Source organism: Lepisma saccharinum, chromosome 10 (genome assembly GCF_977018435.1).
Source record: "Lepisma saccharinum chromosome 10, izLepSacc3.1, whole genome shotgun sequence".
NCBI lineage: Eukaryota > Metazoa > Arthropoda > Insecta > Zygentoma > Lepismatidae > Lepisma > Lepisma saccharinum.
This window is the reverse complement of record NC_139238.1, coordinates 75,415,259-75,428,839: the sequence shown is the minus strand read 5'-3', so window position 1 is coordinate 75,428,839 and position 13,581 is coordinate 75,415,259. Positions and strand designations below refer to the sequence as shown.

At 35.6% G+C, this 13,581-nt stretch overlaps 1 protein-coding gene across 1 annotated transcript; it reads right to left on the bottom strand.

The window, feature by feature from the left end:
- Positions 1–10,443: 10,443 nt before the first annotated feature.
- On the bottom strand, positions 10,444–11,724 carry LOC145994158 (uncharacterized). Its single transcript, XM_083130249.1, has one exon. It carries the CDS (start codon positions 11,722–11,724, stop codon positions 10,444–10,446), a length of 1,281 nt encoding a protein of 426 aa, XP_082986375.1.
- Positions 11,725–13,581: the final 1,857 nt, after the last annotated feature.

Genomic DNA, 13,581 nt, shown 5'->3' with positions numbered 1-13,581 from the left:
GTAATGGTTTGGGGCTGCATGTCGGCCCAAGGCGTTGGTAAATTGGCTTTCATGGAACAGACAATGGACAGGTACCGTTACCTTGACATTCTGAAGTCAAATCGAAAGACTAGTGCTGAAACGATGGGCATTCTTTGCAACTTTATGTTTTATCAAGATAATGAGCCGAAGCACACTTCCCGCGTAGTGCAAGAATGGTTATTGTACAACTGCCCAAAAGTGCTCCATCCTCCACCGCAGTCTCCAGACTTGAACGTCATTGAGCACCTCTGGTGTAAGTTGGAAAAAGAAGTGAGGAAAACACCTATAACCTCGAAGGCAGACCTCAAGGAGAGACTTCAACATGAATGGGCCAACATATCGCCAGTGTACACCAGAAAATTGGTAGAAAGTGTGCCAAATAGTTTATCCGAGGTGTTAAAAATCAAAGGGATGCCTACCAGATACTGACATTTCTGTTCGTTGCTTTTCAAGCGTGTTTTCCTGTTTCTCCTTCCATGTGTCCGAATAATTTTGTTTAACCCACAAAAAACGTTTTTTTTTTTTTTTTAATGAAAATATTTTACTAATATATTATATTAAACATAATTGAAGATAATTAACAGTGTGCTCATATTGTGTTTTGTTTGTTAAATAAATATTAAACATTTATCATCGTATTATATCACGACTACGTCAGTAAATATTCAGAAATCTTATCTGTCCGAATAATTATGTGACTCACCGTATTTTTTCTTCATGATTGGTAGTGTGTTCCATCCTAGAACTTTTGTTACCCATTTCATTTTGTATTGTATTGTTCTTTCTTTTATTCGGCCCATTTACTTTGTGTGAAATGTCCATGACATCATTTTCTTCATGTTTTGAATCAGATGATATTATATCAATATTATCACTGGTTATAGTATTATTGCATATAGCACTATGTCCGTCCTCAACAATATTGCTTCCCTTTTGATCCATTATGATAAATAAACGAGACAGTTAAAGCACATCTCTAATACAATCCAAAGGGATATTGAACGTCTTAAATTGTAATCGATTTGATTATTATCAATCAGCTTTTGTCCTTTTCTATCACAATAGATAATAATCTAAACACTACTTAATCTTACTACACAAGTCCTTCAATTAAACAGAGCAAGTTAATGTGAAGTAAGCAGTGCATGTTTTAAGAAAGTAATAATCTCCCTACATTTTGCAGTACGTGGTGTTTGTTCGAAACTTACATGGCGGTTTCAGTGCATGGTTTAAACCACAACATATTCAGTAGTAATGTGTAATTTATACAGCACAGTTTTGATGCACTCTTGTTAACGTTTTGTAAAGATAATTAGCAAAGTTTTCACTCTCAATGAGAAGTATTACAATCTAATTAAACCAAGCCATAGAAAATTCTACTTAAGAACAATCGAAGAATAACCGTCGAACTGTGCCGTCGACAAAAGTGCTGTGTGTCGAACTGTGCCGTTGACAAAAGTGCTGTTTAAAAATGCATGTTGCGCAAAAACTAAGCGAGGTGTGTGTACGTACGCATAATCAAATTAAAAATTAAAACACGTTGAAGCGAAAGGAAGCACCCAGATCGAATTATGATGGCACCCTTTTTTCCTCCCATTTTGGTGCGTGTGTAGGTCATAGGGAGCTTTCAGACCGAAACGACAGGCGACACGACACGTGACACTTGTCGCTCGAGATGGCTGACATCTCAATGTGTGCATCCTGTAGCCTAGGTCTGTTTGTAGTGTATGCGCGGTGATTACTTGCTTATAGACTGAAGGAGCTCGTGTCGATGTGAACCATCCAACTTTCCACTCCCAATAAAAACCTTGACCATCTAACATATTTACGGTTTTAAATAAGAAACATAATAGCCTTATAATTAATTACTTTACGTATTACTGTTAAAGAATGTATTTATTATAGGTATGCATTTATGTAATACCTATAATCATATTAAAACAGTAGTAATCTCTTACCTTCAATTGCTACTTGATTTCGTAATGTATGGATTATGTTATGCAGCAGCAAATTCAAAGATTTCCTACTTGGACGGATGAAACTACAAAGCCAAGTTATTGAACTGTACTTATAAATTCTTCTCATTGAATACTTCTTCTTATGTGCCTAACAATTAGCTATATGTCTGAACTTCATGAATGATATGAACCATTACATTTTCCTTTCTGTCTATTATATTTTTTAATACATTTGTATCATGTTTCCTACATTTTTGTGTTGTATTTATACTTTCACTAAACAACAACAATTTATATATATATTTGAATATTCTTTCATCTTGTGCTGCCATCTATTTTTCTTTTCTGAAACTTCTTTCTTTTCATTTCTTGTTATTCTTTCCATTGTGAAATAATTGATTTGAAACAACTATTTGAAAACAAATAGTCATGCTTATTTAATCAGAATTCAGATTTTGGCGCTACTCATGGGTCTTGTCTCTCTTCTGTTCAAAAGGTTGTATTTCTCATTGAGGGTTTGTTTCTAAGCGACGCGACACGTGTCGCTAACCGCTTCGGTATGAAAGCTCATTAAATCTCGTCCTGCACTGCCGCTACACCCCATATCCTTACAAATTTAGCCTTGAACGCCTAGAGCCATGACAATTCTGTAATATGGTTCCACCGAAGGCTGTGTGTAACCTTCGCACCGAAGGAAACAGGCAGACCAACACGCACAATAGAGTTGTCTACACGGACACTGACGGATAACAAACACTAGTAGCCGCGATCCAGAAAGGTTATTAGCATTCTAATGACATCATACATCATTGCAAGGGCAACAAGTTCTGCAACAAGATTACGTCCCGTAAATATACGCATTGGAGTTCGGACGAGACGAGACCAAGGTTTCAACTACGTACACCTCTGTTGCATTGTGATTGACGGAGAACATGAGCATGTTTCTTCCACTTTCTTTTCGTAATTTCTTTCCATTTGCAGGCTAAGCATGTTTAATATTAAAGTGTTTAAATCAACTTGTATATAAACCTTTAGAACACACGATCTTGTCTTTTACAAATGTTTAATTTGCAGTGTTTTAAACATATCTTAAAACGCATTTTGATACTTAATATTTGATGGTCTGTGGTTATCTGTGTGTTTTGTAACTGTCTTTTTAGTCAATCTGTGTCGTTTTGTTTGCACAGAAATCTGTTCTGTGGCTGAAAATTTATATTCATTTAAGAATGAAACATCGTAATTAGACCACCTGACTATTTCTTTTGCAAGTGTTAAAACACTTTTAAAATTGAATAGTATATGTGTACAACAGTTTTTCTTCCGCACTTAATATGCTGCAGATAGTTGTTAATGTCAGTATTTTGTTGCATTTATGATAAAATGTCGTATTTCGGAAAACAGAATAGGTAGCACGTGAATAGAGTAGGGCCTGGCAACTGTGGATTAGTTGAACCTTCTCGATCAGCTTACAATCAAGATTTAAGAGGAACGTAAATAGATATTATAAGAAGTTAGTGAAGCGTATACTTCATAACTAGAAACAGTTCTTTCTTGGATGATTAACTGCTTCGTTATTAATCATTATTCTTATGAAATAAATCTCTTTGGCTTTATGTTTTAAACGTATTATTTGTTTAGAACATATTTTTGTTCTTCCTTAAACCCTGTTTAAAACTTTTAAAACAAAAACTATTTTATTTGCTTCTTTTTGCCAACCGTGTGCTCATTTGGTATAAAGTCCCCACTGAGTGGGCCCTAGCCCACTCTGAAATGGTACCAGAAAAAAAATGTACGCGGGAAATTTTGAGGATTACTTATAGCAAAGGAAAATCACGCACGGAGGTTTGAAAAGACAATCAACGGGGAGGGGGGTTGGGGAGAAAATATACAGAGCGAGTGATAGAATTATATTTCCCTTACTCAGAGCCCTCTGGACGGAACCCGTTCGAAGCATCGGAAAAGCATGCGGTGAAACTTGGTATGGAGGTTATGGAGACCATCGGGACTACGAAAAATATGGTTCAAATTTTCTCCACCAGGTGGAAATGTGGCGCTGAAATTACAAGAAGACGGACATGCATAACTTTATTGTCAGTTGGTGCCAGAACAGCATTGTTCAGTATGCTGTACTGGAAATGTAAGATAAGGGTCTCTAAACATCATCGTTCTTGCAAGCAGGAACCACATGCTGTGGAAGGAGCTGAGCGCAAGGCGCACTCGTAACTGAACGCATCACAGGACCATGTGGTGTCAGCTCCTCAAAGAAATGGGACCCGCAATGAAATCAGCGTTGAATCCACACCAAACAGTGACGTAATAGGAATGCAACGACTGTTTGCGCGCCACTTTTACACCTGGTGGCAAACATTTGAACTATTTTTTCGTCTGCATTCGCTTTCCTAAGGTCTACAAAAACTCTATACCAAGTTTCACAATCTGTTGCTTCGAACGGGCTCCAGAGTTCTCAGACTATGTGAACTTTAATTCTCAGCGTCACATTTCCACATGGACTATTTTTCTACAGCATTAGTTTCTTCATGGTCTACATAGGCTCGGTACCAAGTTTCGCGCAATCAGTTGCTTCGAACGTGCTTCAGAAGTTTCTGAATAGAGTACCTTTAATTATTATCACCCTGTAGATTGAGATACAAAAGATGCAGAAACATCGGAAAAGGTAAACATGTACGGCTTGACCAAGAAGAGAAAACCCTGTGACACTTTCATCGAATTTCCAACCCCAACCTATCGGTACACAATCAAATGAAACAAGAACAACAAATTGCATTTCACGCTTAAAGGAACTGACGTCTTCTCCAATTCGTGGTTAACGTTCAAGAATTTCTAATTAGGAACGGTTCTAAATAAAGCCTTCCATGATAGACTGTCTACCCATCAGAGCTTGTGCTATTGAAATCGATTTATCGAAAAGAAGCATCGAGGTACAAAATGCTATTTATTTCTATTATGTGGTGAAGAGAAAGCGGCCCGGAAGGTATAAACACGTGATTGTGCCTTGCAGGAAAGGAGAGGAAAGTTCTTGTCTGTATTTATTTAATTGCAATTATACAACAAGGAATAATGTATATTTCTACATCAGTGGGTGGTGGGATAATAAATTGTATTAGACAATCAACTGTAAAATATATTTTTGGGTTGATATTAGATTGTAGTTTAGATAAACAAAATGAAAAACAAATATTTGTGGAAATTATATTATATGTCATTGTGATCCCACACTTTCTCTGTTGTCACAGATTACATTAATTCAATAATACTGACAAAATACATCACACTTCTTTCAAGTTTCTGATATACATCTCCATTTGGAAGAAAAATTATCTTTATTACGGCCAATCTATTTATTTATTTTCTTTGTCATGCACACTTCCTGGCATCTTTCGGTAAAATGCAAAAATTAACAAATTTTGTCATGATAGTATACGAGTGCAATTTCAGAACTTTCAAGATATTCAATAAAAACGTTGTTCAACGACTTTCAATTGTTGATTTCGTTGAGTCAAGAATGTTCTTTTTCAATAATAATTCAATCATAAGGACGGTTTCTGACAAACATCTTTCTTTGGAAAGAACATTATAGACGGTGTTGAAGGCGGAGCTACTGCTGAGTACTCATCTGCTTCCCCTCGAACATCCGGTTACGCTGATTGTTCTATGGACGTTAATATGAAACGGCGAAGTGGAGATTCTTTTACAAGAAAAAGGGTGCCAGCTGTGCAACATATGGTTGCATAGTACGATAAGGAACAAATTTATTGAATCAAGTATCACTTCATAGGTTTCCGAAGGACAGAGAGAGAATTAATACATGAGAACTCATGTCTGAATATACCTGAACAAAGAACTCTACAACATACCTTTAAATATTAATTGATGAAATCTATGAACGCCGCTTCGTCACAAAACAAATATATGTTGGACTAGAATGTTACGTGATAAAATTGTACCCTTACGTCTATATATGTTGCCCCGAACCATGCACGGGTAGCCCCACAAACCATTCACGGATAGCCCCACGAACCATTTCCAGCAAGGTTAGGTTAGGTTAGGCAAACTTAGTTAAAATTTTGTTCCTAAAACAATGAGATACAGCTGTAAAAAATTCCACTAATATCGGCTTTTTACCTATTTCCACACGTGACCCCCGCATTTTAACAACAGATTCGTGATTAGAAGGCCAAATTTAGTTAGTATACCAAAAATTAACGAAATTGGAGACACTCTCTATATTCTTCATTCGCTCCATATGTTGTTTTGTCTTAATTAAATCACCATTTTATTGTGAAGCAATCAGAATAATGAATTATTATATTTCGTATGTATATTTTTTTTTTTTATAAATGTATATTTGGTTGTAGCTTTGTTGCTATGCACCAGTTACATTTGTTTTACATTTTATAATTTTACAATTTCATAATTTTACAATTTTATAATTTTACAATTTCATAATTTTACCATTTCATAATTTTATAATATAATATTTTCTCTCACAATATAGTTTTTAAGTACATATATTATTTTCTTCGTTGGGTTCTTCAAAAGTGCTGACAAGGCGTATGCGCCATTATATCCTGCTTCTTTTAGATCTCTTAAGAAATAATCACGCGTAGTTACATTAAGGCGACATTCAAATATAATGTGAACAGGTGTTCCTTCAGTTGCACCACACTGACAGATTGGGGATTGAACAATCTTCCTAGTATACAGGTCTTTAGGTGCTAGGGTGTAATTTAGCCGACATCTAAGAAGACTTGTTAAAGAGTTTCTTGAGAGGTTAATGTATTGATACCAAGGTTCTTTAGGTATAAGTGGTTGAATTGAATAATATTTTTTCCCATTAGTCTTCCCTGTAATTGTCCATTGTTTCTGCCAACTTTTCAACAATTCTGTTTTAGCATGCGACTCGAGCGCTTTTGCAGAAAATTTGATCCGAAGCGATCGGTGACTTGATTCTTCAGCTGCGTACTTGGCTAATGTGTCTGCTATGTGGTTCCCTTCTATGGATGTATGCCCAGGAGTCCAGACAAAAGAAATACTGTATCCTGAGTTGGTTAGTTTGTGATATAAAATTTTTATGTTAACAATGTACCAGTCTACATAGTAATCAGCTGTTATCGATCCCAGGGAGTGTAAGACTGACGCTGAATCAGTGGCGATCACTACCCTCTTGAGGTTTTTCTCCTGTATATACAACAATGCTTGACGAATAGCAAACGCTTCCGCCGTGAATATTGAAAATTCTGCTGGTAATGGGTAGATTTTGTATTCCATTAGATTATTGCAATATATTGCAGCTCCAGTGTTACCAGTTGCGAACTTTGATGCGTCTGTATATACTATGTAAAAATCTTCATGCACTACAGAGTGTACATATTCCATAAATATGTTATTCACTATACTTGGCATAGACATTCGTGTATCTTTATCTGGATATGAAGGAAAGTGAACGGGAAGTATTGTTGCTAATTTAAAATAGTCTGTCGTAAAGCACGGAGACGTTGAAAATCTAATAACTTTCGGTATGAAATCCTTAATCGACTTGTATGCTGTGAATAAGATTGGAAGATTTAATTTATATTTAGCTGTACGGTTTGATGACATTAAGGCTTGTAAAAGTGATAATTTTGGTATTATCGGACTGGATATGGAAGACATCTTTTTCATTAAGAATTTTCTCGCAAGATATTGAGCCCGTAGATGAAATGGTGGCTCTCCTACTTCAACAAACGTAGCCTGTTTCGGTGTTCCTTTCCATAGACCAAAGATTCTACATAAACTATGATATTGTATTGAAGATATTTTCCCAAATGCCCAATTTAGATTATTGTTAATCAAGAAAGAGCCATATTCTAATCTTGAGTTTAGCATTTGCTTGTGAACAATGTGGAGTAGTCTAGGATCTGCTCCCCACTTTTTCTTGACTGTGAGACATTTTATAATGTTAAACGCCTTAAGCGCCTTTTCTTCCATGTGTTCTACTTGTGCTTTCCATTTCAATTTATCATCCAACATAATACCAAGAAATTTGTGTGTCCTAGTTTGTTTTATATGTGATCCATTAATGTCTAACACAACTGGAGTTTGTAATCTTTTTCTATGGAACACAACTACAGATGATTTTTCTACGTTAATGTTTATGCCATTGTTACCACACCATGTGCATAATTCGTTTAAAGCCAGTTGTGTTTTCTCTATACCATCAGATAGATTCTTACTGCTTTTGTATATAACAATATCATCTGCATATTGCAATAATCTAGCATACTTCAATACTTGTTTGCCAAGATCATAAGTATACAAATTAAATAATGTTGGACTTAACACCGCACCTTGCGGAAGTCCTTGACTAGTTGTGCGAGCATTTGAAAGTTGATGACCGTAACGAACATAAATTTTTCTCTGTAGTAATAATCCAATTATACTTTTAATAAATTGCTTAGCAAGATTGAGATTTTTTAGTTTTTTAACAAGCAAATCTATAAGGACTGCATCATATGCACTAGAAAGATCCAGAAAAACAACTATACAAAATTCGCGACGAACAATTGACAACCATATGTCTAAAATAAGTGTAGTCAATACATCTATTGTCCCCATTCCTCTTCTGAATCCCATTTGATATTTTGGTAATATATTGTTATATTCAATCCACCAAGTAATTCTATTAAGTATAAGATATTCATAAATTTTTGATAAGCATGACGCTAGTGCTATTGGCCGATAATTTTTGGAACATCCTGGTGTTTTTCCTGGTTTAAGGATTGGAATTATAACAATTTCCTTCCATTGAAGGGGAACTTGTCCACTATTCCATATCACGTTATAAAGTTCTAATAATTTATCTATCCCCAGTTGCGGTAAGTTTTGTATACATTCATATGATATGCCATCCATTCCTGGTGACGACGAAGGTTTCCTTTCACTTATAACTTTTCTTAATTCTGCACTGGTATATGGACATTCCAATGTTGATGGTGTGAATTCATTCATTGAATTTAATATGGCATTAAAATCACAGTCGCTGGAGTCTGGTGTTAGGGTTTGATGAAATTCTGTTATCCATTGACTGCTTATGTCGCCTCCATGATATCTACTAATATTATTGGCATTAGACATTCTGTTAATAACTTTCCACGTTGTGGTTAAGGATGATTCATTTGTTAATGAGGAACAAAACTTTTTCCAAAACTCTGCCTTAATTTGTCTTAAGTACCTTTGAGTTTTGGCTGCTGTTTCTTTGTACTTCAAGAAATGGTTCATTGTTGGGTTTTCTTTATATTTGATGAATGCATTTTGTCTAGCGTTTATCAATTTCTGGCAGTTTGTCGTCCACCACGGAGCAATCTTTCTTTTCGAGTCACGTTGACGGGGAATTGTAGATCTGTTCAAATTCTCTTTAATTAGTGATGTATAGTTTTCATAATCTTTCCCTAAATTTTGTTGTTGGTAATTTTCCGTAGAGAGATTGATTTGTCTTGAAAATTCGTTCCAGTTAATATTTTTAGAATAGTATGGACGTGTTGGTCTTTCCGGAAGATTACTAGATATAAGTGTTGTATCTATATTTGAATCAAATGATATCAAAATTGGAAGATGATTACTATTATATGGATTTTGCAGAACTCTCCAGTTAATATCTGCAACTATATTCTCTGTCACGAGTGTTATGTCAGGGGCACTAGGATTTTCATTTGGTCTCGAGATATATGTGGGAGTGCCATCGTTTAGTATTGTTACATTTGACTCTTGAATATATCTGCACAGAGATTTCCCTGACATATCTGAACCATAACAACCCCACAATGGATGATGTGCGTTAATATCCCCTCCGATTATAATAGAAGTATTTGCCGGAAGTTGTTGGAAGAGATTACACCAGAACGAATACAGTAATTTAGACGAAGGTGGATTATATATTGTAACAAATGTAGTACTATCTATTGTTACTCCAACTATTTGAATATTATCAGGCATATTCCTTAAATGTATTACTTCATACCTATAATTATTTTTAATCCCTATGGCCACTCCACCATATCCGTCATCTCTGTCGTGTCTTATCCAGTGGTATCCATAGGCTTTAATTTTTGATTCGGGTTTCAACCACGTTTCTTGAATTAATATAATGTCTGCTGGGTAAAAGTGAATAATGTTTTCTAGACTGTGTATATTTGGAATTATGCTTCTAATATTCCATTGTATAATTCTCTTTATCCTGCCTGGCATTCTGAGTGATGAATTAGATAATTTATTATACTTGATGCTACAACAGACCAATCCTGTTTCATGTTATGTGATGACGAGGTATTGGCGAAGTTGCATATTCCTGCTAGATACTTAGAAAAATTAGTTAAAAAAGGGTCATTCATTGATGATCCACAATCTGAACTCGCTCGCATTTTCTGCGATAGTGGAAGTAATTTGTCTTTTTGATCTAAAGCCGAGTTCATTGAACCACTCTGCTGCTTTTCTTTCCAATGTGGTTTTGTTTTGTCAATTGTCGCTGGTTTCTGTCTTTCTTTTTGTTCTCGATTTTGAGATGTTTCTGATGATTTTGGACGTTTTCCCTGAGATAACTTTGTTGTTTCCTGGTTACGATCCACTTGTTGAGCGTAATTAAAAGCTCTTTTATTAGGCAGTTGGTGATGAAGCGTTTGGTATTGGCTTTCTTGTTTATAAGTATTTGCATTAATCTTATGTGGGTCTGTGTTGTTTCCTTGCATGTTGATGCGTAGGACATGTTGTATATTCTGTTCTCACTCGGTACTACTGATGCAGTATTTAAAGTAGCTTTTGGGTATTTTTTCACAGCTTCATGATAAGATAGGCCCTCAAGCGCCATAGTCTTAACTATATCCTTTTGTCGCTGTTTTTCTGGACAGTCCTTGTCTGTTGCCCAGTGTTCTTGTGAACAGTGGATGCATATGACATTATTATTACAGCTTGAGAATTCATGATTTTGCCCACAACGTTTACACTTCAATTTACTCTTACAGTTAGATTTGAAATGCCCATAATAGTAGCAGTTTGTGCATTGCTTTACCATAGGAATGTAATGCTCTACATCAATCTTTGAATAATATAAAGTTACATATGCTGGTAAGGTTTGGGCATCAAATGTCAATATTATTGATCTCGTTGGCTCAGCAATTCGACTTCCATTTTCGTCAATTTTGTATTTCATTATTCGTCTCACTTTGAGTACATTGAAAACATTAGGTTTTATGTTTTCTAATAATTCATCATCTGTAAATGAGGTATCTATTCCCCTAATTACACCCATTCTCCTCACTTTATGTGCTGGCACATAAGCAAACCAGTTATTGTTCATTAGAACTGGATGAGAGAGAAAGTTGTTAGCATTTTTCGCAGATTTGAATTCCAATTTCGCCAGATTTTTCCCCATGGTCTCAATTGTCTTTAGACCTTCGATTTTGGTTTCATGAAGTTTTTTCCCTAATTTTAGTATATGTAGCTGACCAATATTTCTTCTATTTGTTCCATTAATTTCATTTGCACTTCTTACAAATACATCATAAGGCCCCAATTGGGTATTTTTGTATGTAATTGTTTCATGATCTTTAGATATTTTAACTTGATGTGTATTTACTGTATCCTGTGACAGGTTTTCCTGAGAGACATCACCTTTGTCTTGACTAGCTACGCTAGCAGGAACCCAAACTTCCATACATTCCGAAGTGTCTGTGTCACTTACTTGGGTATTCATTTTGTTTAATGGCGTCGAGCCATATTAAACACTTATATCATATTAATCACTTTATCTTCACTTAATCTATCAATTCACTTCGTTCACACAATTATTATATTATATATTACTCTCAGTTTATACGAATATAATCCTAACTTAAATCACAAAGCACAAGAAACACTAGTAGATTCTCTATCCCTCAGCACACATTGTTCATTTCGTATGTAGCCTACGTCCTTATGATCAAGCGTATGAGATTATGTAAGGTTATAGAAAAGAAAGACGGTGTAATTAGACTATAACTAGTACTGCCATCTACCTTCGGGTTTGAAAATGCACAATGCAAGGCGAGCTATCGTTGAATACTTTAAACATATCACAGAACTTTTGTTATTTTTAAAGAAGAAACGTTGTTTTATAATAATCTTCACTGTAGTTGCTCATCCAAAGGATTCAACAAGTTCACTCCTTCATGGTAAAACTTGAACGAATACTTTTCTTGACTATCGTCAGTCTGTGGCACTGTCGTAGCACAACTGATGATAACAAGTGTTCATTTCTAACTTCGTATACTTGTGAACTCCTACTGCAAACAACAGCAATTGACCTAAACCGGAACTTCAGGGGGAACCAATGTTTATGTTTACAATTAACTATTATGTTTCACGTTATAAGCACTCTAAGCAATGAACATTTTTCGGTGTTGTATTATTGCAAAAACTTAATGTTCCTGCTTATTATCTTCATTTATTCAATAATTATTTAGTTATTATTGCAAGACTCATCCATAGTCACATTGTCTTTCGCACAACGAAAGATATGTAGCTAATCAGTTGGCATAAAGAATGTCCCTTGCCGATTATTTTACTCTCTTGGGCTCATTTGTTAAATTCTCTTTTTGTGTGAAATGTGTTATTATTCCGCTATTAAACAACTGGTACTTTTTGCAAGTCTATACAGCCGAACGGAAGCTGAACATTCTTGGTCAATCAAACTGCCCACTATTAAAAACCAGGGCATGGACCTGTTTGATGTTAGCTTCAGGTCTCAAGATAAAAAAAATACATTACATAATCATTAGGGTTAGAAAATATTCACAGGATGCCATTAGCATTGGCCTCTGTGGAATATATAATAATGAATTTATGGGACAGGGTGTCTGAGAAGGTACATACTGTGCGATATTTCGATATTGAGTCGATATCGTAAAAATATCGACCTCGATATGTCAATACCGGTTCTGACGTTCCTTTTTGTGGGAGCCGAAGATTACTACGTCATGCTAACTGTCCAATCTCCGTGTGCGGTCAAGTTATGTGACTCTCCTTTATATTACGTCTGCACTGAGTCCTCTGAGATAGTGCTGCTGTCAGAAAATGATTGATTTGGTTTATTTTACTTAGCTTTCCTGCCACTTTTGGCTAATTGCGAAGATAGGGATGAGTGATGATGTGATGAAATTGATGAACGGACACTCACAAATGCCCAAGCTGGGATTCGAATCCGGGACTCCTGGCGTCGTATCGCGCTGTGCTAACCACTCCGCCACGATGGTCGGCTGATAATATCTTACATTTTCCTAAAGCTTATTGTAGTTTTATCATTGAACACTTACAGCGATATAACGCCACAATTGTCACAAAATTTCAATACAACGAGCCTTTTCTTTTTACAATAGTCTCCTCCTTTTCCCATATCAGAATCTTCGTTCTATCTCTTCACCAACCGTTGTTCTGGATACTCATTTAATAACCGACTGTTCCTTTGCCACATTGACTACTTCTAGAAATATATCGAATCCGGAAATAGAATCAGCTTCCGGTGTTAAGGTCCTGAAGATTTGAGACACTTCATTTTATTTCGTTTAATCGTAAA